At 50.0% G+C, this 26,347-nt stretch overlaps 1 protein-coding gene across 2 annotated transcripts in view; it reads right to left on the bottom strand.

The window, feature by feature from the left end:
* The window catches only part of KIAA1522 (KIAA1522 ortholog), a 56,906-nt gene that overhangs the window by 21,200 nt on the left and 9,359 nt on the right, over positions 1-26,347 (bottom strand). Inside the window, exon 1 of one of the 2 annotated variants that reach the window (XM_038377673.2) lies at positions 22,636-22,908. The exons of the other annotated variant lie outside the window; for it this stretch is intronic. Within the exon in view, the coding sequence (XP_038233601.1) occupies positions 22,636-22,723 (88 nt within the window). The 5' untranslated portion in view covers positions 22,724-22,908. Of the gene's footprint in view, positions 1-22,635; positions 22,909-26,347 lie in introns of those variants that run through there. 2 annotated transcript variants of the gene reach the window in all.

Raw genomic sequence — 26,347 nt, 5'->3', positions numbered from 1 at the left:
GTTACCCAGGTGGTGGGGATTCCTATTGCCTTGGGGTTAGCCCACATAGCAGCGGTACCGAGAGAGGCAGCATTAACCAGTGGTTTGAGAATGGGACAGGGAATCAGGGTCAGGTTCCCGAATCCTACCCCTGGCTCTGCTGCCAACCTGCAGCACGACCTTGGGCAAGTCACCTAACCACTCTGTGCCTTGGTTTCCCATGTGTAAAATGGGAGGTGATGACAGTAATCAGTGACCCCCAGGCCAGTGGGATTGGCTGGTAAAGCTCTAAGTGCCAAGTATCAGCAAATTCACATTCCCTAGGAACATGCTGTCAATATGCTACACACCATGGCCACTGGGAACCTCATGCCAGCGGAAACCAAACCCTACAATGAGCTAAAGAATCTCCAACAGCTGTTCACAGTACAGGGCCTATGACACACAGCAGAGCAGTTCGGATTACATCCACTACTAGAAGACAATGGCATGCACAAATAAGCCAGTGCATCATACTACCAGAACTACAAGGGCTCCACTCCTGTTTACTGGTTTAATTCCCTGTCCTTCCAAGTGAATCTAAATCTAAAGCACCTCAGAGGCCTAGTGGATAGAGCTGGGACCCAAGAGACCTGGGTTCTATTCTTGGCTCTGCCACTGGCCTGCTGGCTGACCCTGGGCAAGTCACTTCCCCTCTCTGTACCTTGGTCTCCCCATCAGGAAAGTGGGGATAATGACATTGACCTCCTCTGTAAAGCGCTTTGAGATCTGCTGATGAACAGAGCTGTAAGAGCTGCTGATTATTGTTATTAACTGCGCGTCCCCAGAAAATAGAACTCCCTACGAGTCAACAGTTTTAACTGAAACGTCCATGCCAACACACTTTCCAGTCATTGTCTGTTCCCGTGCCACTCCCCCCTCCCCCCACACACTCTAGTAAAGCTTTGTTATTTTAAAACATGCAAAAACGCCATTCTGTCTTGGGGACAGCACCTTCTGCTGCACAGCCCTTGCCTGATGCAGGTGGCGGGCAGACAGTGCCAGGGGAGGGGAGCGGGAGCCCCTAATCCCTTGGAAAGTGTGTGGAATTCTTTTGATTTCCACCCTAGCTGTAATGGTATTGTGGACAGCCAATGGGAACAGAGCACTGGCATCTCCTCCAGAGCAACAGGAACAGCAGGAAGAAAAGCAGTACTTGTGGCATCTTAGAGACTAACAAATTTATTTGAGCATAAGCTTTCATGAGCTACAGCTCACTTCATCGGATGCATTCAGTGGAAAATGCATCCGATGAAGGGAGCTGTAGCTCACGAAAGCTTATGCTCAAATAAATTTGTTAGTCTCTAAGATGCCACAAGTACTGCTTTTCTTTTTGCGAATACAGACTAACACGGCTGCTACTCAGGAACAGCAGGGTACACTCAGCTCACTGCACTGGGGGCGGCTGGGTTCTCCCTTGCCCGTGTTCAAAGTGGGGTAGGAGGTATAGATTTCCCTGCCTTTGCTGGGGCTCACCCCTGGCTCTTTGGATCTTCCTAAAGCACCCCAGCCAGGAGGCCTCTGATCTCTGGTTCATGATGATGCTTTGCACTAAATGGCAGGCAGTTTCCAAATATTTTTTTCTGCAGGAGGAGATTCCCAAAACTCTCACCTCGCTTTCCCCTCCAGGGAGAAGACCCTCCAACACCTCCCATTTCCCCACCCCTGCCAGTTCCTGAGTCCAAACATGCTTTCTGGCGTGTGCCATTTAATTACCCCGGTAAGTCACAGCAGCAGACTGAAAGGAGTTCCCCAAAGTAGATGCAGAGCTTTGCACAGGAATCCATGTGTAGGAGGACAGCATGAAAAGGTAGCTCTTCCCCTCTCACCCCCTCACACAGCCCTTAGCTTTGCTGCTCTGCAGGGCAGGGACTGTGCTTCCCTCCCATTTGGACAGTGCCTTGCACATTGTGCATGCCATCAGCAAACACACAGCCAGAGCTACCCACAGCCAAGCGGCATCTTGCATAGAACAACTTCCCTCTAAGCAGAACCCATGCTGATGCTGGTACATTGCATGGCCGGGGCAGTCGTTGCATCGCACTCTCCAACAAGTTTCCCCTCTCTCTGAGCTCGCTATGCCCCCCGCCCCACTCCTGTCAAAGCCAAAAGCCAGACACCCTTGAACGTCAGCGGGTGTCAGGATCGGGCCCTGCTAAATGAACACTTGCACAAAGGGGCGGCGTTAGCTGCCGGTTGATGAAGCCCAGTTGTTTTCACAGCCCAAGTAGAATGCACTACAATTAAAAGGGCTGATAATGCACAAAGCGAGGAGCCACGTGCTGCGTTGAACGCTGCCCTGCTCCTCTCCTTAGGCTGCTGTTGCAACACATCATGAGCCAAGACGTCAGCCATGGCAAACAGCGGGCATTGCTGCCAAAGGAGATGCTGCCCCTGGTACTATCCAGTGCTGCAGGGAAGCAGAAGGGCATCCACAGCAGAAGCCACAGCGGAAGAGTTCAGCTCTCCCTGCACCGACTGAACAGGAGAACCAAGCTCATCAGCTGGCTGCCACGCCGGGGAGCAACTGTGACAGCCCATTGCGTCAGCAGCACAGAAAACACGTTCCACTTTAGGGTCCAACCTACTCTCCCTTGCTACGGCAGAAAAGAGCTGCGTTATTCACAAACCCATCCCAGTGTTTCCCACCTTAGCACAAAAGCCATTGGATAGTCTCTGGCTCTCCCAAATAGGCCCCCAGTCCAGCAAGGCACTTAAGCACATGCTCCCATGAGCAGTTTCCTCTGATTCAGGGGAATTCCCATAAGTGCTGTGTTGAATCGGGTCCATAGCTCCTAGAAGGATATTCCTCCATGCACATACACAGACCATGGACATTGATCTTAAGCTCAGGCAGCCCCATGCATGCACAGGGATCCATAGTGCTTTGCAAACATTACTCGACACATGTTGTAGGAATCCCATCCCTGATCACGGGAACGCAGCCAGCTCTAGAGTGGAGCATGGCAGCTGCCGGTGCAGCAACAGGAGTGAACAGCAGCAGCTTAGGGCATGAAGTGAAGGAGAGGTCTGTATCCACTTGAAATTGCACAGGCAGGATATAATTATCCCAATTGTAATGTGGCCAGGACACTGGTGCCAACGCCCCTTCCCTCATGCGCAGAGCCATGAGATCTCTAATAACTGCACAAGGTCAGGCCCTTGGGTTTACATCTTATTGGACAGGGGATGCTCAAAGCATGGGTTTCTGGTTCTCTCTCGGTACCTTATGTGGCTGCTAGAGGCTAATATGGCCACGGCTGCCCTTTCTACAACACCCAGTACTCCATTCTCAGAAAAACAAGTGTTGTAGGTATGGCCCTTCCAGTGCACTGTATTTACGTACAGCACAGCTAGAAATACTGCAGGGTAGAATCCCAGCTCCGCAATACTCATACGGGTTCACCTAGGAAATGGACCAGCGAGATGTAGAAGCAGCAGCAGAAACTCAGCTGAAAGGGAAGACAGATAGACAGAAGTCTGAGCCTTTAGTGGAAGCTGCTGATTTTCACAGCTGAGGAATTTAATCCAGCTGCAGCCTGTGCTGGTAGCAACATGTCCAGATATAACTGGCATCTCACTCTCCATATGTCCTTGGTGAATTGCCCTGGATTTGCTCATCCCTGCCAGTACACACTGGCTGAATACACTAAGTAAGCTCCAGTTCAGAGAACCATGTATCTGGTTCACATGAGCTCCCAGACTGGAGGCGAAGGAGCAGAAAGAGAAATCCTTCTGGATGAGGAAACCTTGGCCTCCCCATGCTGGAAGGTATCTTGGGCACAGTCTCCTTGGAATGGATCTAGAGGCCATTAGCTCAGGCAAACAACAACTGACTGCAGCGAGAGCTTGGCTTAAGAAGGACTTTGGGATCTGGACCCACCCCAAAGTAAAGAGATAGAAACGCTCCTCTGGGGAGAGCCACCGTGGGGAGGGTGCAAAGAGAGCACCAATGAGCTGGTTTTAAAAGCCAACTTTGCAACAACTCTGATAGACCCAGCCACAAACTCCAATATTCTCTCCTAGCCTGGGACTTTGGCTCTCGCTTCTGAACCAACGGAAGTGCAGGCCCAAACATAAAGATTCAAGAGATTCCAACATCTTGGATCTCAGCTGGCCATACAGGTCCCAAACATTGCCATTCACCCATCTGCAGGTCACAGAGCCCATCGTGCCCATGCACCCACCCGAGCTGCACCTTTACATCTCTAAGGCCTCTACTGTCTACTGTGGCAGGCAGCCATTTTGTGTTCAGTTCAGTGCAGATTATCACAAAGGCGCACACACACATTGGGCTCTCTCCTGGAGGCTTTGCTTTTGTTCTTTCTTGTTTGTGGTTATGCTTCATCTAAAACAAAAGATATTCAGGCTGAATGTCTCTGTTTGGTCTTTGTGTTTGGAAAACACAACTCTCAGGTTAATACATTCTCAACTTGACCTTTGTGTTAACTAAGGCTTTGCCCAGGAGTACAGCATCAGAAAAACTGGGGAAATCTTAACTATTGCTTTTAAAAAGAGGTTATTTAATAAAATAACCCAAAATATTAAAGGAGGGAAATTTTACCTAAATCCCCTCGACAGCTGGGAAGAGATCACACAGAAAAGATTGGTTTGGACCACTGACGGGAGAAGGAGAGGAGTCTTCCATTCCTCTAGCTCTTCTCAGACAGAAGGCACTTTACTGACCATACCAACAACCACCAACAGGAATAATTCCACCCACTCCTGAAATGCAGCTGCTTCTGGGGTGGAGCAGGGCACCTGGTCCACAACTCACAGTTAAACAACAATACAGTTTAGAGCCTGAAGCTACATAGAATGCACAACAACAGCAGCAGGACACTACCATGTGCCACACACAGGCATCCAAATGCCTGCCAGGAGCCCTGCACTGACTCTAACCCTAAGCAATTCCTGAAAGTGAATTTAACTGAAAAATATAGAGGAAATTCTGCTTCCCAGCTATTTCTCCTTTGTGGCACAGGCTCAGCAGATGGAGGCAAAAGGTCTAGACTACAATGCAGGGCTAAGAAAGTGCAGAGCAGAGGCTACAGGTTGGTTTGGGAGGCATCCAGCTGGTCCCACTGATAGGAGTGCCCAACACTAGTCAGTGCCTCCCAGGTTGTCACAATGAGACAGAGCCGGATCTGCAACTGAGGTGCATTTGGTGCAAATCAATCGGGAGTCACTGCTGTGGACACAGAGCTTGCAAAAGTGGACAGCCACCAGCAGCGTGGGGCCTGACCCAAACACAGCAACCTCAGCCTCGGCTCTGGTCACTCCGACTGGGGCAGAGGCAGCTCCAGTCCAGCTCTCTGCATGCCAGTACCATACAGGACAGAGCAGCTACCTACCAGGCCTGGAGTAAAGCAAAAGGGTGCCATGGACTCTAGCCACTGCAGCCCCAGGCCGACAGCAGCGGGGTATGGGGGGTGCACCCCACACAGCAGGATGAAGAGACCTCTCCGCTGATCACCCCTGGGGACGGAGCATCACAGTGAGTTACAGCCCCAGCCTGTCACTTCCAGGAGCCTAAACTCACGAGAGAGAGAGTTGGGGCTTGGCAGGCTCTGCTGTAGAGAGACCCAGAGCCAGGACAGACAGGGCGCTGCAGGTCAGAACTGAAGCGCCCTGGCAGGGCGCTGTGGGAAGCAGGACTGGAACAGGAGAAGATGCTGATCAGAACTGAGGGCCACTGGCAGACCTGCGGCTGCAGGAGGGATCCATGACTGAAGTAGGTGCAGGTTAGGATTGAGGAGCCTCTGCAGAGCTGTGGGGTGCCAGGCCTGGAACAGCAAAGGGTGCTGAGTCAGGAACTAGCACTGCTCAGGGAAGGGGGGAGGGGCTCCATCCAGTCCCACAGCTGCATGGTGGAAGCCGGCAGTTGCCTGACTGTAGTTTGCAAGTCTTGGGACAGTGCTACTAGCTCAGGACTAAGTAAACACAAGAGCTCGCTCCGTGTTTCTCTAGAGCAAGGGAAACTCTGTGTTTCATGCCAGACCTAGGCCTGAGCTCTCTGTGCTCTGCAGCTTTCAGTGGACTCAGCTTTTGGAGGAGCCTCCAAACATCCATCTCAATCATCTCCACAGCAATGCCTCAACTTGCCTGCTCCCTCTGCAAACGATCCTGCAGCGGGAGGCAGGGAAACATCCAGTTCAGTCAGCCCCCTTCCACCACCACTGACTCACAGGAGAAAAACCAGAAGCAGGGGTTGTTGGGGAGGCTAGTCAAAGGGGGTGGAGATGGGGAGCAGCAAGGGCCAGAGAGATTAGAGGAAAAGCCAGCTTATCTTTCTCTGCAATGCTCAGTCCTAGGAGCCTTGGGGCTTGTCACACACAACCAGGTCTCTCCCTTCAATCTTAGCACCATCACTCACCCCCAGTCCAGGACGAGAGATGCTGCATGCAACCTGCAGGGCCTCCAGATAGGCTGTTGCTCACACACAATCCCTCCTGGGCTTGTTTCTGCAGCATGCATCAGGATACTGACCAAGGGCATGCAGATGTGCTCACATGTACAACCAGCCAGGGTGTGTGCATTTGTCTGTCTGTCTGTCTTCCTCCTGCAGCCTTCTTGCTGTAACTGAATTGGTGATCCCCTTTGGATCCTGCTGTAAATCTGAATAAAGCTAAAGAAATGGAAATTCTCTAGAGAAATGTGCTGTCTAACTGGCCTAGGGGCTACACTGCAGGTGTTTGCTACAAGAGGGAAGGAATAGCTACAATAAAGAGCGTCTTAGAGCAGGGCTTTCAGCAAAACTCGGCTCTATGCAATTTCATCTATTTCCAGCTCACATACTGACTTGCCATGTGGTCTTGGAGAAGTCACCCTCTGTACCTCTGTTTCCCCTTCTGTAAAATGGGGAGATCATCATCTCCCTCCAGGCATACTGCAGCATCTTCTGAGGATCTCTCACAAGTTACAACAGAGGCAAGGTGAGCATGTCCCTGTTTAGGGCCTGGAACTTGTGCTACCACCTGCTCCAGTTCTCAAAGCAGTTTCCTGGCAAAGGGCAAAGCTGGTGCTCACATCACAACCCAGCTCTCTCTCTCTCAAAATGGTGACCATCACCATCTGGTCCCAAGCCATGTGCATTTACACAGGGCAGCTGGAAAGCTAATTAGCTAGTTTGCAAGTGCTTCTCTGAACATCCCTGTAGACGTGTATCTTACATTATAAGGGGATCCCAAAGCCCTCAGCCTATACAGAACACCAAAATTTAGCCACTTCTTGGGTAGAGGAAGCAGCCAACTGGAGGGCTAGTGGAAAGCATGCTGCACAGCAGTGGTGGAGGGGGCAGATTTTGGCCATGGATAAACACCATGGGATCTGACCTGAGTTGTTAAATGTCTCAGAGCCCAGCTCACAGCAAACGGTCTGGGACTCCACCTATTTCAAGACAGGAGAAGGGCGGAGACACCTCTGCTGAGACTTGAAACCGTGCCACTAGGGCATCCGACCCCCAGTGTTTGTCCAAGACCCTGTTTCAAAGCAGCTCAAGCAATTTTCTGCGAACTCCTCTCCTTTCTTCTGCACTGGGCACAGCAGCAAGGGCAGGTCCCATTACCAGAAGTGGACCAAAGGCCAGAGGCTCCAACGAGGCTGAGGGGGGTTCTGTGAGCTTCATCCTCATGGCTCCTCACATGGTATTTGCTGGCTAGGAAGGGCCCACACTGCACAGGAATTAAGATCCCAGCATTGTGCCTCTCATTAGAGCCAGTTAAATAACCAGTTAGGTGGCTTGGGCAGAGTTAGCTGCCCTAACAAGCTCCTTCCACACTGGGAACGACGCTGATTCTTTCAGGCAACACGCATGCCGAGTCTGTTCATCTCTCACCTATACACATCTCCTCTGGGGTGATCCATTCACCCACACTTCATACTCTGGGATAGCACAGGCCAGCTGCCCCCAAGGGCGCCTCCATTTCCTCACCCATCACACCTTCGCTTCTCTACCTGCCCCTGCTCACAGCCACACCCAAACACACCCTCTCCTTTACAGCACACACCGTTCACTCCAAGGCCACTTTCAGGAGGACGTCACTTACTTGAAAAGATTTTCATATCCTTATCTCACAAGCTGGTCTAATGGCTGGAGCACAGGAGGGGCCTGGGAGCCAGGACTCCTGGGTTCTATTCCCTGCCACCTGACCCTTGGGTAAATCGTTTAGGCCTAAAATGTTCAAAACCACCTGCTAATTTTGAGTATCCACCGGAGACGTCTAGGACCTAATATGCAGAGGCACTGACCACTCTCGGATCCCATTGGCTGCAATGGGCAGTGAAGGAGACTATTTTTACAATGACTTGTGGCCAGGGTGGATAAAAATCAATGATTTTTTTTTTATTTAAATCAGATTTTTTGGATAGGTTTTTTCCTCAAAAAGAATTTTATCTAAAGATATCTTAATTAAAACTATGTTACAAGCGAGTCTCATCTTACGCACATTTAAGATGCGCAAGTTCAGTTTTGCGCAGTCGGCAAAAAAAAAAAAAAGAGAGAGAGAGAGAAAAAAACAACAATTTAAATACTGTACCTGTAGTGCAGGTGATTCCGCCCACCATTACACTCAAAATAATTTTGACTATACGTGATTTTCGCTTTACGCGCTTACTGCAGAACATAACCCCAGCGTAAGATGAGACTCGCCTGTATAGCTCAAAGATATCTCATCATGGAATAGGGATTATAAATTCTAATTCTAATATAAATATGAGACAATATATTCATGTAATGTTTAATAAAAGTTTTGTAAATGAGTTCCAATAGTTCATGGATTAGAGACCCAGTCTTATGAGGTTCCAGGGGCTTCTGTATAGATTATTTAGGTTAATCTTTTTATCTACCCAATGGGACTCAGTGCTCAGTCTAGAAGATACCATCAGAGATGCTTAGTTTTGCAGTTCTCAAACTGTGGATTTGTGTCTCCAGAGGTAACATGCTTGTTAACAGAAAAAAATGTTTTAAATAAATAAATATATAGAGGTAAGAAATAACAGACCTCAACCCTATTGTCCCTCTGCAAATTTGTGTACACAGCGTCAATCCCTTACCTCTTTCTAAAAGTGCAAAGTTTCAAAAAGTTCAATGAACAGAAGATTGTTGGGGGCAGAATAGATCTGGACAAGGAGAAGTCTGGAGATAAATGTGAGAAGGGAGGGACAGGCAGTAGAAACAAAATGAAACTGCTTGAGCAGCATATTCCAGAAGTCTTGAGGTCTTTCTGAGTGTAGCCTTCATTGATTTGAGATCTACCATACCATTCTGTCACTAGAAGGGAAAACCTATAATGGCAGCAGGCATAAAAAAGACCCAGTTTGGGAATAAGAACCATTCAAGAAATATATGTTTACTGATGATGTTTTAAAGAAAGTCACATCAGTGAGCTGGTGGAAGTCACTTGAACAGTCTGAATCCAAGTGCTTAAGTGATAATCTCACTTTTACCAGCAGTAGCTTCTTCTGCCTGTGTAAAAAGAGTATTTTCTTCCTCTGGACTAATTCATTCCAAATTGAGAAATTGATTGGGACCTGAAAAAGCAGGAAAGCTTGTTTTTCTTTTCCAGATTATGAACAAACAGGAAAATGAAAGTGAAGACGACTGAGTTATCTGCAGAAGCCAATATTTTAAATTTCTCATGTTGGCCTGGCTGACACAGTTGATTTAATTTTTGGTTTCAAAAAAAATTCCATTTAACTATTTTAGTTAAAAACAATGTTAACAAAAACAAACCTGATATAAAAAACTTGAATGTTTAACTAAATTCAAAAATTCATATGCTTGTTTTGTTAAAATATTATATGTTTGCTGTTGAAGAAAAAAATCCAGAATACATAATAATGTTGTTTCAGTTAAATAAAACAATCTTAATGTCTGTCTGGTGATGATCTCCTCCTAATACAGCATGGCAAGAAAATCCTCCAATTAATGATTAACCTGTTGAATTGGGGATAGTTCATCTCCCAATGACTTCATAAATATCTGCTTCCATTACCTTTGGGAAATGAAATAACCAAATAATCATTCATTTTCTGATATAGCTGTCAATCTAATCTGAAAAGCTTTCAAAATAAATCACTTAAAAAATGTATAGTGTGTACCTTCTAAAAATGAAACCTACATCTGTCTCCGAGTTGTGAAGAACAGGTATTAAGGTGATAACAACCAACAAGAATGCACTTTTATGTAGAAATCCAGGATTAAATCAAGTCTCCCTGACTAGTGATTTAAATCAAATCCACCCTGCCTGTGGCCCAGTCCTATCATGCTTAGCCAGTTCCTACTTAGGCTTCAACAAGAGTAAAAACCAAGTCAGGAGCCCAGGTTCCTAGGTTAAGAGCACAAGACTTAGCCCAATATCAGAACTAAGGGGGGTGGGGGACAAACACATTTCCCCCCTTTTTAAGCATTCTCTTCTATTTGCTAAAGGAACTTGTCTGGAATCCACGCCCTTGTTGTTCTGTGAATCTTATATCCAGATTTGCATCCCCCTGGCACACAGCAGCAACAGGCTCTTTCAAGGCTGGAGGAAAAGTGCAACAATATGTCTGATGGCATAGCAGCAGCACCCCTTGCAGTTACAGAGACTACTGGCAGTCCCTTTCCAAAACCATTGTTTTCCAAGGGCTGCAACCTGTGTTAAACGCCTCGCTGGGCTGAGAGATTCAGAGCCCCACACCTCAGCCCAGGAAATCTTCTAACAAGGAATAAATAATCCAGGTTCCCATTTCTAACCTCAATTAGGATTCAACATGCAGAGGGAAATATAACGCTATTGCAACATATACACCCGCTCTGGTAATGGCCGTAAGTGGAAAAACAACCTGGGTATTTTGTTTTCTCCAACCAGTTCTCTCTGCACACATGGAAAGCTACAGCCCTGGCACACTAGATTATAATCAGGCAAGAACCACAAAAGAATAAGCCTTGATGCAATCCACTATAGGAATTACTATACTGGAAAAGACTGGTGGTCCATCCAGTCTAGCAACCTGCCTCCAGCAATTGCTTGTACCAGCTGCTTTAAAAGAAGGGAACACACCTTTTTGTGCAATACTGGTTCATCAATTCCTTTCTGACCCCAGTTAGTGAGCAACATGTGCCCTGAAGCCTGAGGATTGGTAGCCCCTTGGAATTTCATCCAATTGCAGATGTCATTCTTATCACAATATTTAGCAATTCTCTGCTAGCCCCCCTGGAAGGCTCTAAAACCTTTACTAATATTTAGGGATAAATCTTCACAACAAAGCTGAGAAGTATGTAGTCACATTATTATCCCCAATTTACCAAACAAGATGGAGACAAGAACAGAGATGTTAAGTGACTTACTCAAAATCACACAAACGTCAGAACTCTGGTTTCCTGAAGTCCAGTTGCATGCTCTGGCCACTAGACAATGCTGTCCTCCCTGTGAGTATTTCTACATTGTACAGCGAACTTCCACAAGTTAATTACATGCCATGACCATAGCAGCAATAAGCAGTAATGGCTTCTACCAGCTCTACGGTCTCCACATAAGGCCTGGCATCGATGCACATTAAAAGCAGGAAATGTTGAGACACAGAAATGTAACTGCAGGGCCTGATCCTACAATCCTCACTGAGGCAAAAAGAAAAGGAGTACTTGTGGCACCTTAGAGACTAACAAATTTATTAGAGCATAAGCTTTCGTGAGCTACAGCTCACTTCATCTGAGGCAAAGTGGGAGTCAGGATCAGGCCCCAAGGGAAGACGAAGCACCCACAATAACTCAACGACTCAGATTTCGGGGAACACGTTCGACATCACTCCAGCACTGGGTTTAAAACAGCTGTAATATCGGTGTCTTGGCTCCCCTTAATATAGCTGTTCCATTCCATCAGTGACCTCAGCCTCATTTCTCCTCTCAACAATCCCCACCCCTCTGCCTTGTGCCTCTGCCTGCCCTCCTGAGAAAAGCCACCTAACAGGTTTTAAGGTAAATACAGATTTCCTCTGGAGCTGGAGCTGAGCAGGAGGAGCCCAGGCCCTGGAGAGCAGAGCAGTGCAGCCAATAAGGAGACTGAAGAGGTGGCAATCAGCAAGCAGACCACTTCAGACTGTGATCTTGTCAAAAAGCTGTACAGGGTCAGCTCCGGTCAGAGCACAGATGGGGCTGAGAGGGCCAAGGAAAACCCAGGGTGTTGCACAAAGGGCTGCCAGTGACTGAGCATGCTGAGTCAGGACTGAACTAAGGCACCAGCATGGTGCCAGAGGACGCCTTGTTGCTGGAGGTGCTGATGAGGTCATGACCCCCGGAGACAGGAGAGATTCCATAATACTTTCCTCTACAGGTTTAGGTACACGTGGCCCACACACCAAGGCTAATGCCCACTGCCTACCTATATACGTGGTTCATTTTCAAGTGGATGCATTGTTCTTCTTCACTTCCTGTCCTACACTTCTGAAGTGTTGCAGAGCACTGCTGTGCTCCACCCACAGCTGGCTGCATTTCAGCTCCAGGTGAAACAAGTCATATATTGCATTTGGAGGAATTAAAGCTGCTCTGTAAATGTCAAATACTAATGTCAGCGATTGGATTTCCTGATCCTGATTCACACGGAGGGAGGGAGGCAGATTACTGACATGAGCACATGACCTAGCACATCCTTCCATGTGCAGGTACTTTACCACGCAGCCAACAGCAACCACACGTGCTCCCTGTGCACTGAGCCAACACGCAATCAGGACTCCATTACTCACATCCTTGCACACCTTGCTGCCCATCACACATGTGCCCATGCCCACATGCTTATCACATATGTCCTGCCACATAGAAAGGCATTGCTATAGGCACATCAACCCCATCCCATGTGTTCTCACACTGGATTGGATATTGCAGAGTTGGGGGGGCAGATTATTATTTGAGGTGGTAACTCCTGCTCTCTCTTACCCAAGAGGAACAAGACCTATGATGCCAGCTTTACAGCCCTCCTCTGCAGCTTCACCCAGGCTATAACCTTCTCCCAGTGGAAAGCAAGAGCCTTCACCATTGCAGCAGCTTGTTGCTGTCCCCGCTAGCAAAAGAGAGAGAGAGGACAGAGACAGTGGAGAAGTGCAAGAACAGGCCTGTCTCTACTAGAGTTGCCAATTTTGGTTGGACATATTCCTGGAGGTTTCATCACATGACATAAGCTTTAATTAAAGATTAATCTTTAATTCCTGGAGACTGCAAGACAATCCTGGAGGGTTGGCAACCCATTTCTCCTTATGGAACCAGCTGGTGGTAGGACAGGAAGTGGGAGCAAAGCAGAGGGAGGAAGTGAGGGAGGCTAGCAATGGGGATCTGCCAGGCACAGCATAGAGGGGCTGCTTCCACAACAGGCTTCCCACAGGAGAAGCTTTGTGAAGCTGTTAAATGGGGAGTCCCCTCCCACCTCTCTCAGGAAAGAAAGAGGAGGTGCCCCCTGGGCAGGACCCAGCCTGTCAGAGCTAAATCTGGAGATGGCTCTCCTGCGAGAGGAGCCCCATTCATCATCACCACCTCTGCAGATCTATCCCAAGAGCATCAGTTAGCATGGGGGAGGAGAAGTGGTTTTTTAGCCAGTGTCAGCCGAGGTCCTGGCCAGCCAGCACAGCAGGCCAGGTGTCTCCCCACCACGAGCCCCAGGATTCTAGTGCCCAGAGGGAGCGCATGTACTTATCAAGACAAACATGTTCCGCTGCTGCTGAGGGTTGAGCCCCTCTTATCAAATTGCGGTTTATACACAGACCCAGCCCAGATTCTGTTTTTGTCTCTCACTGGCTTAGTGCACCTGGCTGTGTTAACACAGCTGGCTAGGCTAGAAAGAATCACCGCATCTGGGCTGGCTTCCTCAATAAACCATTCAGAGGTGGGTACAGCAAGGACTCTTAAGCATCTGGCCTTCTAGACCCAGACCATAGGACGGTCTCCTCACAAACATCCGACCTAGGAAGCACCATGCCCTCCCTTCTCCATGGCTGGGGAAGGATCTGGCCATAAGCATGGCACAGCTCCTCCTTAGTGTGGGCTACCAAAAGGCAACACTGAACAGCCCCATGGATAATGGAGAAGCTGCAGGCGTGGGTTACTGGGGTCATGGTAGCAGGAACCCACCTCATTTCTCCAAACCCTGCAGCCCAGGGGATTTTTGAAAGCAGCGTATCCCCCAGGGAACATGGACCCAGCCACTGGGCTGAGCCATTTCAAAGGAAATTACTTCTGTGCTGGTGAAAGGGCCCTACAGCAGCCCTACAGACTGAACTCCTCCAGCCACACAGTGGATGCAGCTGCATTAGCTACTCAGGAGGCAAGGGAGGCAGAGGATGGTTCTGTCTCTGTGACCCATTCAGCCCTGGCCTCTCTGTACAGACTGCAGTGCCCAACGTGATGTTGGTTCCCTATGGGAAATAGACTGAGCCCACACAGCTGTGATGGTCAATCTGTTCACTTGGTTTTACAAAGCAGAGTTACTAGCTACCTGCTTCACATGCTCAGCTGTCTCCACCCTGCAGGATTCAGGACACTTCCCCAAATGTGTGGGGAAGGGTCACAGACCTGGCAAACAAAACAATTAACCATCGAGCCGGGTCGCTGAGGGGAACACTCCCCAGCACTGTCTGACCAAAGCTGCTACTCCCAGATAGGGGACCAGACAGCAAGTGTGAAAAATCGGGATGGGGTGGGGGTTAATAGGCACCTATATAAAACAAAACCCCAAATATTGGGACTGTCCCTAAAAAATTGAGACATCTGGTCACCCTACTCCCAGATGACAATAGATGATCCAGTTCTTTCAGACTTCTTTAAGCACTGGAGACCCCAACAAGCATTGTGGGGCAATCACTGGCAGCCCTCAGCATTGGGCCATTCCTCCCGAATCTGTGTGCTGTGCGGGGTGGCGGGGGAGGCTCAGCTGCGGACGGTGCCAAGAAGGAAGCGGTGTGAACGTGGTGCTAGTGGCGACCCAGCAGCAGCTGGCTTCACTGGCCATCTTCTTTCCGTTGGGTGCAGTTTGGCCAGAAGCCACGTTCCGCTGCCATGACTCAGCGAGCGCCTGGTGTGCCCCTCCCGATGAGGACGAGATAAAGAACTCTGGTCTCCATGGAGTTCAAGGACTGCAAAGGCCCTTTCAGAGGGAGCAGGGGGATAATGAGCTGCAAACCCTGTGGGGCAAGGAGTGGGATTCCTCCCAGTGCAGGGTGGGCAGAGTTTGATCCAGCATGGGTGGGGATGGGGGGGGGTTGTTTCCATGGAGGCATAAGAGTTTGTAACTTTTTGAGCATGGCCAGCCCAGGGCGGGGCTGGGTTATGAGAACACGGAGTCCAACAACAAACATAACGCCAGGTGGGGGAGCGAAGGATCAGGTTACAGGTGACCGGCAGGGCAGGTACAGCCCCAGGAATCAACCCAAAGGGATGCCCTGCCCCCCTCTCCTGGGAGGGAGAGGGAACATCCTGGACTCCTCATTCAGTCTCATCTTGAGTGACCCCATCTCCGGCCCACCTTTTCCTGTGTTGCAGGAGTTCCCATGGGGTTGCCCCTGCCCATGGGGATCAGAGGGAAATAGATGCTCTGCTGGGGCAGCGTTCAAGCACTCTCTGCTGCTTCTGCCCCTGCCCTGAGCACTGGCCACAGCAAAGTGAAACTGACTAGGTTCTCCTAAAAGCTTCCTTCTGGCCCTGGCTTGGCATCACAAGTGCTGTGTCCAGGAGCAGGCAGTGCTGGTATTCATGGGGGGGAAGGGGAGGAGGAGGAAGGAAGGGTAAAGTGGAGAGAAAGAGAAATCAGGAGAGGAAAGGTGAAGAGAGAAGAAAACCCATGGAAAGGAGGAGGGACGCACCAAAGTGCAAGAGGGGAGCAGGAGCTGCATTGCTTGGTGCAGCCGCTGCATGGATTGGAGACTGAATTTGGACCCTCCATCCACAGACTCACAGGGGCTGTGAGCACGGGGGAGTGAGAACCACTCAGCATTTGCCAGCGCCCCCCTCTGCCCAGCGGAAATATCTGCAGCAGTCACTGTGGAGGGAGCAGTGTCCTGCAGTGCAGAAGCTATGGGGTGGGAAATGAGAATGGTGGAAGATGGGAACATCCTGTCCCAAACATTCTCCCTGCCCAAAGAAAGGGGAAAAGGTTGAGCCAAAGAGGGAGTGATGCAGAAGGTTGGGGGAGTGGCAGAGATACAGGGTTAGGGGGATGGAAGGCGATTTAGAAGTTTAATGTGGAGGGGAAGATTCTCTCCAATTTATTCGGCTACTGGTCCAATCATCAGTAGTAATGAGCCAGCCTGTAACTGAAACCCAGATCCGTCTCCCTTCCTGCATTTGAAAGACCAGGAATGAGGCCGGTGGGGAATTACCTGACCACTCAGACAGAGAATGTGTTTAACCCCCTATCCAGGGAAGAGAAGAATCCACCCTCCACACTTATGTAATCCCCCACACCGGTGTGTCCCCTGCTCCCCAACAGGGCTGAATCCCTGGCCCCAGAGACCACACCCTCCCTCTGCAGACGGAGAGAGGGTGCCTCAGCAACCTGGCCTGCTCCCTCAGGGTCTTCCTCGTGCTCGCCGAACACACCCTGCCCCCAGCCTAGTGATCCCAGCCACACACACTGCAAAATGCTGAAGCAACAAAATGCAAATTCTTTCACTTCGTGGCCTCTGTTCCGTTCCCATGGAGCCAGGGCAGAGAACAAACAGAACTCATTCTATGTTTTCTCAGCACCTTCTGCCCGATGCCCTTCCCCCTCTCACTTCACCCAATTCTTCCTTTCTCCCTCCCTCCCCACCCCCCATTCACTCTCCTTCTCCTCTCACCCCCGCAGTTGTAATGTCCCCATCACTGTAACAGCTAGGTCCTTCTTTTTGGCGACCCACGGGGATGCCAGCAGAAAAGTTCATGTTCAGGGTCCTGCTGCACCAGCTAAGTGAAAGCTTGTTCGTGCGCACTTTCCCCCACACCCACCGGGATCGAAGCCAGGCATTCATGGAGTGCCCACTACCGAAGCACCTAGGCACCAGAAGAGGAGCTGGCTCCCCTAAAAGCATCACACAGAGCCCCGCAGTGGGAGCATGTCTGATATTCTCAACTAGGAAGGTAGCAAGGTGATACATTGCTCACCAACCTCATGTTCCAGGCCCAGGGATCCAGCTAGAAAGAATGTGAATCCAATGAGGAAACAGATCTGCCTGGAAATTGGTCAGTCTTCATATCCCAGGGGAGTAAGGGGGCCAAGGTTGGTGGTGGACATTCCCATGTGGGTTGGTCTCTCTCCTCACTGCTCCCCCAAGCCTATTCCCATCCAGTACCCCTCTAGCAACTGCTGCTCACTTGGAGAGGAGTTGGGTGCACATCACAGCCCTCTGTCCCGCACAGTCACCAAGAAATAATGAAGGCCCAAAGCCAGGCAAGAGATCCAAGAGGGGCAGAAAGTTTTCTCCCAGGAAGGCCTAACCACCCACCCCATACAGCCAGGTCCAACCACCCTCCCCATACCCACCCCAGGCCCCAGACACCCCTCTCCCTGCCTTCCCCAAGTCTCACACCAACTGGCCAGGCTCTTGCCTCCACTCCCCTAGACCTGTTTTACGCCTTGCAAATCTGATTTCCAGATCCTCCCATACTAATGGGAAAACTGGAACGCACTCCCCGCTCCTGGTACCCATAATCCCGTCCATACCAGTTGACCAGTCCAGCACCACTCAACTTCACTCTGCATTCACTATTCTGGATGAACTCAGCCAACTCCCCCAAGTCAGATACCTACAGAGACCTGCTCGTAGGCTAACCCTCACTTCCAATACTGGATGAGGAAGGCAGCCCTGGCACAGAAAGAGTTTGCCACAATCCCTCCGCATTGCAAAGCTTTGTGGGATCATCCCACAGCCAATCCCAGCCTCCCCCCTGCAACCTGCACTGAGGAGTTACAATGGCAAGTGGAAACTGAGATGTGGCTGATCCAGGCAAATTCAGACGGGGTGTGAGTGACCAATTGGCGAATGGGTCTTAGAGTCAGTGCTGGGGATGTGTTAGTTTGACCACCCAAAGTCCCAGAATTCCAATGGATTCTGGTAGTATCCCACAATGCACTGCGACCCAGAATGCACAGAGCCTAGCAGAGGAACATTGCACAATAGGCTCTGTCCAGAATGTTGTACAGTTATTTCCAAAAAGCTCAGGGCTGTGTGGATGCAACGATTCACAGGGGAAATGGCTTAAGCCAGCATAAACAAAGTGGTGTGGGTTCCCCCTCTTTTGGGAGAGTTACATCTGTAAAGTTACAGCAGAGAAGCACATACTGAAAAAACCTTTTCAGGTAAACAAGCCCTTCCACCTTGCAGGCAGGGCCAGATGAGAGAGATGAAGCAGAGAAAGCAGCTCACAGGAGGGGCTAAGTTAAAGCACATGAGAGGGGCTGCATTTCAGTTGTTAAACATTTTAATTGATCAATGAGGGTAATTGAACAACTTCCCAGGGGTCGTGGTGGATTCTCCATCACTGGGAATTTTTAAATCAAGATGGGATGCTCTACTTAAAACTGGAATTAGTTCAGGAAAGTCCTATGACCCTTCTGGCTTTATAATCTATGACTTTACACCTACTTCTAGCCACTCAGAATAGAAATCACCCCACCAGATATGTCCCCTTACCAACAGGTAACCCTCCACTTTTGCATGTTACTGCAAGATTTGGCTTGCAGCCTCTTGGAAGAGAAATACAGGACAATGGAAATACAGCCCAGCCAGGCTGAAGTCAGACTGACGTAGAAGAGTATCCATACTGTTAGTCAGTGTAGTTTAGAGTGGTGCTTCTCAACTTCTTCCCTGGTGCAACCCTGTCTTACAACAGAAAATAATTTTGGGGGTCCCCAAGCAGCCATAAAGAAGGAAAGCTATTTGGAAACCCACAATCTAGAGGACAAGACACAACACCAGCACCAGCAACTCCTGGATTCCAATCCAGGCTCTGCCACTGACTCCCTGTATGACCTTGGGCCACTCACTTGATCTCTCTGTGCCTCGGTTTCCCCCTCTGCAAGATACCAACTTGTCTCCCCTGTGAGTTTGAAGGTTACTGAGTTACTGCTCTATGACGTGAGCAAGTGCTAAGAATTGTTATTCCTCTGGCCTGCCTTTGTTCCTCCAGGTGGCTCCTGGCCCCTCTCTGCTCTTCTTCAAGGTGAGCTCCAAAGGAAAACAACGCTGGGCTTGTGCTTTTTTTTTTGCTTCTATATGAATGACAGTCGAGGGGGAAGGCATTCCCAAACAGACTCTCTGGGGGTTGTTTGCTGTGGTTAATACCCATTTAACTTCAACAAATATTAATGGTGTGGATAAAGGCAGCCTTTGTTATAAATTCAACAACCCTCCCCCTGCAATTAAGGAGTTAAGACTCCAGATCAACTTCGATTAGGCCTCCCAGAGGTGCCCCTGCTAAACCTGACTTGACCTTCCTGATATTTCTAAGGTTCAAGCCAAAAACCTCACAAGTCTTCATTCTCCCTCACAGAGCAGCAGGGAAGGGCACCACCTCATTCTTTCTGAGTCCTTTGCAGGTCACCTTTAAGCCATCCCCAGTGGGTAGTTTTGCTTTGTTTTGTCACTCCCTAACCCTGCGCTGAAGGTTTTGAATCTGGGCCCAGTGCATGTTTACCTTGCAGACAGTCTGGCTAGCCCATTCCAGCTGCACCTGTGCAACATGCTGACAGTAAAGACAGAATGAAGCAGAAGGATCAAGTGTTGTCAGACAGTGTGTGATATCAGCAGGAGACCCCTTGCCATCCATGTCTCCCGTAGGGGCAATCCCTCCAAAACACTCTGTCTGAACCAGCACAATGTTCAGGAGTGAGCAGGGTGAGGTAACACACCCAGGCACTGGCTGGAAAATTCACCCACATGGCCAATAGGGGAGACAATCCCCTTCTGGAGACATCTTGGGGAGTGTTTATGTACATGGGGGAATCCAAACTCTCTCTCTACAAAGACTTTGGCAAAAAATAGGTGCAACTGGTGCTCTCTGAGCAACCAGAGCTGTGCATGAGAGAACCCGATCCTCAGAGAAGCGGAGAAGTGACAGATGGAAAAGACATATTAGATCCCATCTATGCCCTCTTCCCCCTCCTCAGCCATTATGGGACCGGGTCCCAAGAATCACTGCTCTGATTTTTTAACAAATCTAGTTTAAAAATGCCCCAAGTAGAAGAAGGTTTCTAACCATCAGAAAAGGGAGGTTCTGGAACAACCTCCCAATGAGAGTCATGGGGGGCAAACAACCTGACTAGTTTTAAAGAGGAGCATGAATGGGATGACATGATGGAGTTGTTTGAGGTGGCAGGGGACTGGGCTTGAAGGCATGGGAGGTCCCTGCCAGTCCTATGTTCCTGGGTTTGGCAAAAGCCCCCAGAAGTGGGGCACTTGTCTAATGGATCAGAATGGGCAGAGAAGTGCACACGCTGAAATGGGGCACAGCTTTGGTCTCACAAAGCACAGAATTTGGGATTTAGGGCAGCTCCCAGAGGGTCATTCCAAGCCAGGTCTCACTCACTGGCCTCCAGGAGGCTGGGGCTGCACTGGTATATTGCAGGCATTGGATATTATTGCACATTTGCTTGGGTCATACTTGGGTATGAAATGTAAAAAGCAGCAAGTGAGAGAGCATCTCAGTTTATCAGTGCCCACACACGTCTGTTTGGGCCAGCTGGTCTTCCCAGTGGGGAGTTTCCCCGTTTCGGTGATCATTAGAAGGGGGATAAAGCCCAACTCTCAGACTTTGCACTTGCATGGAACTTCTCTATGCAGAGCTCTCACAGCACTGTACCACGACAGGAAACTCCAGCGCGAAGAGGAGAAGTGAGGTCTCTCCCAGCAAGGCAGTATCAGAAGCAGCACAAGAAGCCAGGTTTCCTGGCTAAACCCACTCTGATCTATTAGACAAGAGTGCCCCACTTCTGGGGGCTTTTGCCAAACCCAGGAACGTAGGACTGGCAGGGACCTTCCATGCCTTCAAACCCAGTCCCCTGCCACCTCAAGCAACTCCATCATGTCATCCCGTTCATAACCTTATCATGCTCCTCTTTAAAACTAGTCAGGTTGTTTGCCCCCCACGACTCCCATTGGGAGGTTGTTCCAGAACCTCCCTTTTCTGATAGTTAGAAACCTTCTTCTGATTTCCAGCCTAGATTCCTGCTCAAGTGCAGACTGAACCCCCCATTCCCATGTTACACACACACACACACACACACACACACAGCTGAGGTAACAATCGCAAATGTAGCAAAATCTAAAGGATGGGCCAGTTTCAGTGTCTGAACCAGGACAAAACTATCACAAGAATAATTTCATAGATTTTCAGCTTGCTCCAGTTCAGCCACTGAACTGATGGGGGAATCTTAGTGGGGGAGGGATACCCTAGGGGGTCTGGTACCTCTGAAACACATGTTCAACTGCCAAGGAATCAAGTCCCCTGTCTCCCCTGATACCCAAATCCAGCAAGGAAGGACATGGTCCATTCACCACCCCTGCCCTCAGTCTCTGGAGTTCTTAAACTTTTCACATTCTGAATCCATGGAACCAGAGCAGAGAAAGCAGTGGAATTTGTACACCCCCCTCCCCAGTCAGCCAACAATAACAGAGTATTGTTAGGAGTTTTACTTTCTGCCTTTATATTGCAGCCTCCTGCAGTGGAGGTATCTTCCCAACTTGGAACGAGGGGGAAAGCATAAGTCAAAGGAAAATCTACTCCTTGCCCTCCCCACTCCTCATGGTGTGGGTTGGACAGAGATATTGGGAGAACAAAAATGGAAATCAATATGGTGCTTAACCAGGGAGAATGAAAAGTCCAGGTAAGAACACTGTGCATGTACACAGCCCATTCACAGTAAGTCACTTTCATACAAGGATCTCAAGACACTTTGCAGACAGTCATTAAACTTGATGCAGTTTTACAAGATAGGGGAAACTGAGGCACAGGGAGAGGAAAGCAACTTGCTCACGACCACACAGCGAGGTAATGGCAAAGGTGGGAATACAACCCAGGAGTTTTGGCTCCCTTCTGCCTGCCCTAATCACTGGAGCCATCGACTAGCTGAGAAGAGAAAAACAAATCAGTAACTAACTCGATGGATGTTAATTGCACTGACAATGCTGAAAAGCACAGGTCTCAGAGTGAGCACAGTGAGAGTTTCACCAGTCCCAAAGCAGATTAGGATCTTTTCAGCTCCAGTGCTCCAAGACCCAGCCCCGACTAACCGTAGCAGAGCCGGCAAGGTGCACTTGCAGCAGATTGCAAAACTCCGGGAACCTCAGACCCACCCAGGTTCCTTCCAGCCTCGCTAAAAGAATCCTTGGGTACCTGCACAAAGCCCCCACATCGCGCAGCACCAATACAGACACCACCTCCTACCCACAGCAGCCCAACCTTGGGTACAAGGACATGGGCACAGTTCCTCCTATGTGCTAACGTGCCAGCCCCAGAGTCTGGGCACCCATCTGCCAGCAACAGGCTGTGGATCATGACTGCAGAATACCGTTGTACCGTGCATGAACCATACCAGCCCTGCTGGAGCTGCCATCGACAGAGTCCCGCCCTCCCCCCTCCCCGCCCCACACACTGACTGGGCTCTTGCCTCAGGCTCCTACCTGTCTTCAGCTTCCCTGTGCGGCCAAAATGCCAGAAGGACCTGGCCTTGGCATTCGGGGGGTTCCTCTTGTGGTGCATGTTGCCCATGGTGCCAGTGTGTGCAGACGGCACTTTCCCTTTCCCTCCCCCTCTCCCGGGTGGAGGAAGCGCGGGGTGCTACATGACTGCACCAAACAGGCTTCACCTTGGCCTGCTTCCAGCTCCAGAGAGCCGGCGCTCAGCTCCAGTTCCCATCCCTCCAGCGACGGTCAAGCCCTCAGCTTTCCACAGGCTGCGCTCTCCCTGAGCCCCGGAGCCAATCAGGGCTGACACAGAGGAGGGGCCTCCAGGAGAACAGCTGGGAAGGGTTGTCCTCTCTCACCCTCCCTCTCTCTGCCCCTGCAGCTCTGCTCCCTTCTCTCTCTCTCTCTCTCTGCCCACACCCCATCCTGTCCCCATCAGGTTGGTCGTAGAGTCCATAGCTTTGCCAGGGAGTGGGATACAAAGTGGGGGATGGCCAGGATTGGCTTTAGGATACGGTGGGCCCACCGCGAGTGGCTCCTGGGGATCCTGCCCCCACCAGTGTGCAGCACAGCCCCCAGGCTCACATTACATCTGGGACTGTTCCCCATGAACGTCCCCTCACCCCCATCAACCAGGGTGGGGTCACAGCTCCCAAAAGCCAGCTCTGGCCATCACACACCCATCCAGCCCACCCTCACCGCTCTAGTGGAAGGGGGAGCAGAGCCAGGCGAGGGCAATAGCGGAGAGGTCCTCGAAAGCAAGTCACTTAATCTTTCTGTGCCTCAGTTCCCCATCTGTACAATGGGCACACAGGAGGGCTGAGATGATAAATACATTAAAGGCAGTGAGGAGCTCAGATACTACGGAGATGGGGGCCACATAAGTAGCCAAGACAGGCAAACAGGTCTTATATACAGACTCCCAGATAGGAGAGCACACATACAGCCCATTTGCCCTCCACAGCCCATTCTTCACATGAAGCTACAGCAATACAACTCAAGGGGGGATTTGATACAGATTAAATGGATGTCACTTTGTGCATGGACACTTACATCGCCATCTGCCTGGCTCGTGTCATCCAGTGGCGCAAATTAAACAAACGTGAACAAGGTTGATAGTTCAAAAAGAGTGTCCACACACACAGCTGCACTGGTTTGAATGAACTGATTCAAGAGTTAACCCAGTGCAACCTCTGTGCAGAGAAGCCCTGAGACAGGAGATTGTGAAAGGCACTAATCCAAAAAAGCAGCATGTCAGATTCAAGGCCTGGCTGAAGCATAGCTTTCTCCTCTTCTTTGAATTTGAAAATGAGATGGTGTCAGAGCAGGGAGGGATCAGCTGGTCAGAGTCATGGGCACACAGGACGCACTCCTTAAGGACAGTGTTTACATGATTAATCGGACATTCTGCTAAGGAGGAAGGTCAGCTTTGTGGCTAAGGCACAGGATTGAGAATCAGGAGCTGTAGGTTCAATTTCCAACTCTGCCACAGACACTCTGTAAGACCCTGGGAAAATCACCATCTCTGAGCCTCAACTCCCCGCAGTTCAATGGAGATAGCTCCTCCTCCTTTCTTCCACACACAGGCTGACTTAGACTGAAAGTTCAATGGGGCAAGGACCTAGCACCATGTGGCCCTGATCTTGGATGGGACCTCTAGGCATTGCTGCTTTTGCAATACAAATAACTAACATCAGCTGCACCCAAAATGTCAGTCTGTTTGGTGGCAGCTCTGCCATGGAAGATGCTGGGGATGTGAAAGGATGGGTGAGCAACAGCTTAGCCTCTGTGATCCCATTGCTCACTACAAACTAGTTTACAACACAGGCTTCTCCCCAGATTGCAAGATCACAGCAGCTGGGGAGGGGGTGCTCAGGCTGGAGTCACATGCCTGCACCACATTCTTGAGTCTCCATGATGAAATGACCGAAAGGACTGCCCTGGCCTCTGCCTCTCCCCTGCAGGTTCGCAGGATCTGGCCCCGGGAAAGGAGGTGTCCTAACACAGTGGCTTCACTGTGGCAAAAGAAAGTAACCTCTCCACTCCAGACTTCCCTCTCTCCTCTGCATGACACAGTAGGGAACTCTACAGCAGAGTGCAAAGGACGTTGCATGCAACAGATTTTCCACGACACATTTGCTCCTCTCTTGCCACGAAAAGAACCAGCTTGTCTGGATACAACCTGAACCTTCCCTTCCTGCCCCCAACACAGAAACCCTTCAGTGCCCAGACCAGGAACATGTGCTCCCCCATGACCCTGAGCCCTTGGCTCAGACACTCTGCACAGCACCCAAACTTCACTGCCTCTCATCACAGTGATCAGGGTATGGGCATATCCTCGAGGCTCGGGACCTGCGGGTAAAGCTCTGAGGCACAGAAGGCCCCAAAGGGGTGCAGAGGCCTCAGAGCTGGACTGAGCCCATGTTTGGTGGGATTAAGAAGGACAGTGGGCCCCCTGAGCTGGCCTGGTTTATATGCCATGTAGAGACAATCTGCTGAGCCCAGGGAGCTGCTCACCTCACTAGTTTCAGATCTTGCTGCCTCTATGGCCCCTTCTATCTCAAGTGCATGAGTGTCGCTCTTAGTTACAATCCAGATCAGCCAGAAGCCCCACCACCTACCCACTGAGAGCAGCTCATTACCCATCTGCTTACTGTTTGCACTGGAACAGACTCTGTCACAAGATCCATGGCAAAGCCCCCAGCACGGTCATGTCTGCAGACTAGCTGCAACTGGCCACGTACATCTCTGCCTTCTGGACTCAGATTTTACCACATTGCACTCCAGAGTCCTCTCAGAACACACTCCAGCAGCCCGGAAGCATCACAGACTCTCCCAGCATGTCATTTACATCAAGGAGGCACACTCACATTGCTACAAAACCAGGTGACAGCAAGACCAACAAGTGCAAGGGGGCCTTTCTGCCTCTAGCATATGCTGTGGAAGAAACCCCCTAGTTATTCATCAAGGGGACCGGGTGTTCCAGGGGGTTGGTGGTAAGATATGGAGCCTTTCACCACTCGGTGACCAGTTCAAACACAGCTTCGGTCCCTAGCGGCCAGTCGTTCCCCTGCTGCTGGCAGTTTAGTGGCCTACGTGAGAGGAGTTGATGGTCTCAGTCCAGTTCCTGTAAGCATCCACATCACAGACCTGACACCAGCTGGGCACCCCGGGGGATGGCCAAAGGACTTAACGGCCCATGGAGATTGAGCAGCCCTCTTCACCCCCACAGCTGTTTCCTTCCAGTCAGAACTGAAGCCCACTGATTGGGCAATGAGTGGGAAAGCTCGCCCCACTAAGCCTAGGCCAGACCTGTTCTGTGGCTAAACAAACATCTTCAGTTCCCAGGGCTGCCAATCTGACATCTTTCCAATCCAAAACTCTGCATCAAAGCCCACAATTTGAGGTTTCAGTACTAGTCCGTCGACCTATGTCCCTCCTCCTTACTATGCTGAGAAAGGTTACAACCTCCACAGTCACTGTAGCCTAGCTTTTAACCCATTATACCAACGAGTCAAAGTCCTACAGTGATGGGACCCTTCTCTCGTGGCAGAAGGAGCAGATAAGCCAGCCCTACGATTTTCTACCCTCAATATGCCAATGAACAGACACAGAGCATGATCTAGGCTACTAGGATGATCTCTTAAAGGGGAAATGGAATTCTGAGGGAAAAAAAGGTAACACAAAAAATGTTTAAGATCCCAAACCT

The sequence above is a fragment of the Dermochelys coriacea genome, chromosome 19 (assembly GCF_009764565.3).
Source record: "Dermochelys coriacea isolate rDerCor1 chromosome 19, rDerCor1.pri.v4, whole genome shotgun sequence".
In the NCBI taxonomy this organism is placed as follows: Eukaryota; Metazoa; Chordata; order Testudines; family Dermochelyidae; genus Dermochelys; species Dermochelys coriacea.
This window is presented reverse-complemented; position numbering and strand designations above follow the sequence as displayed.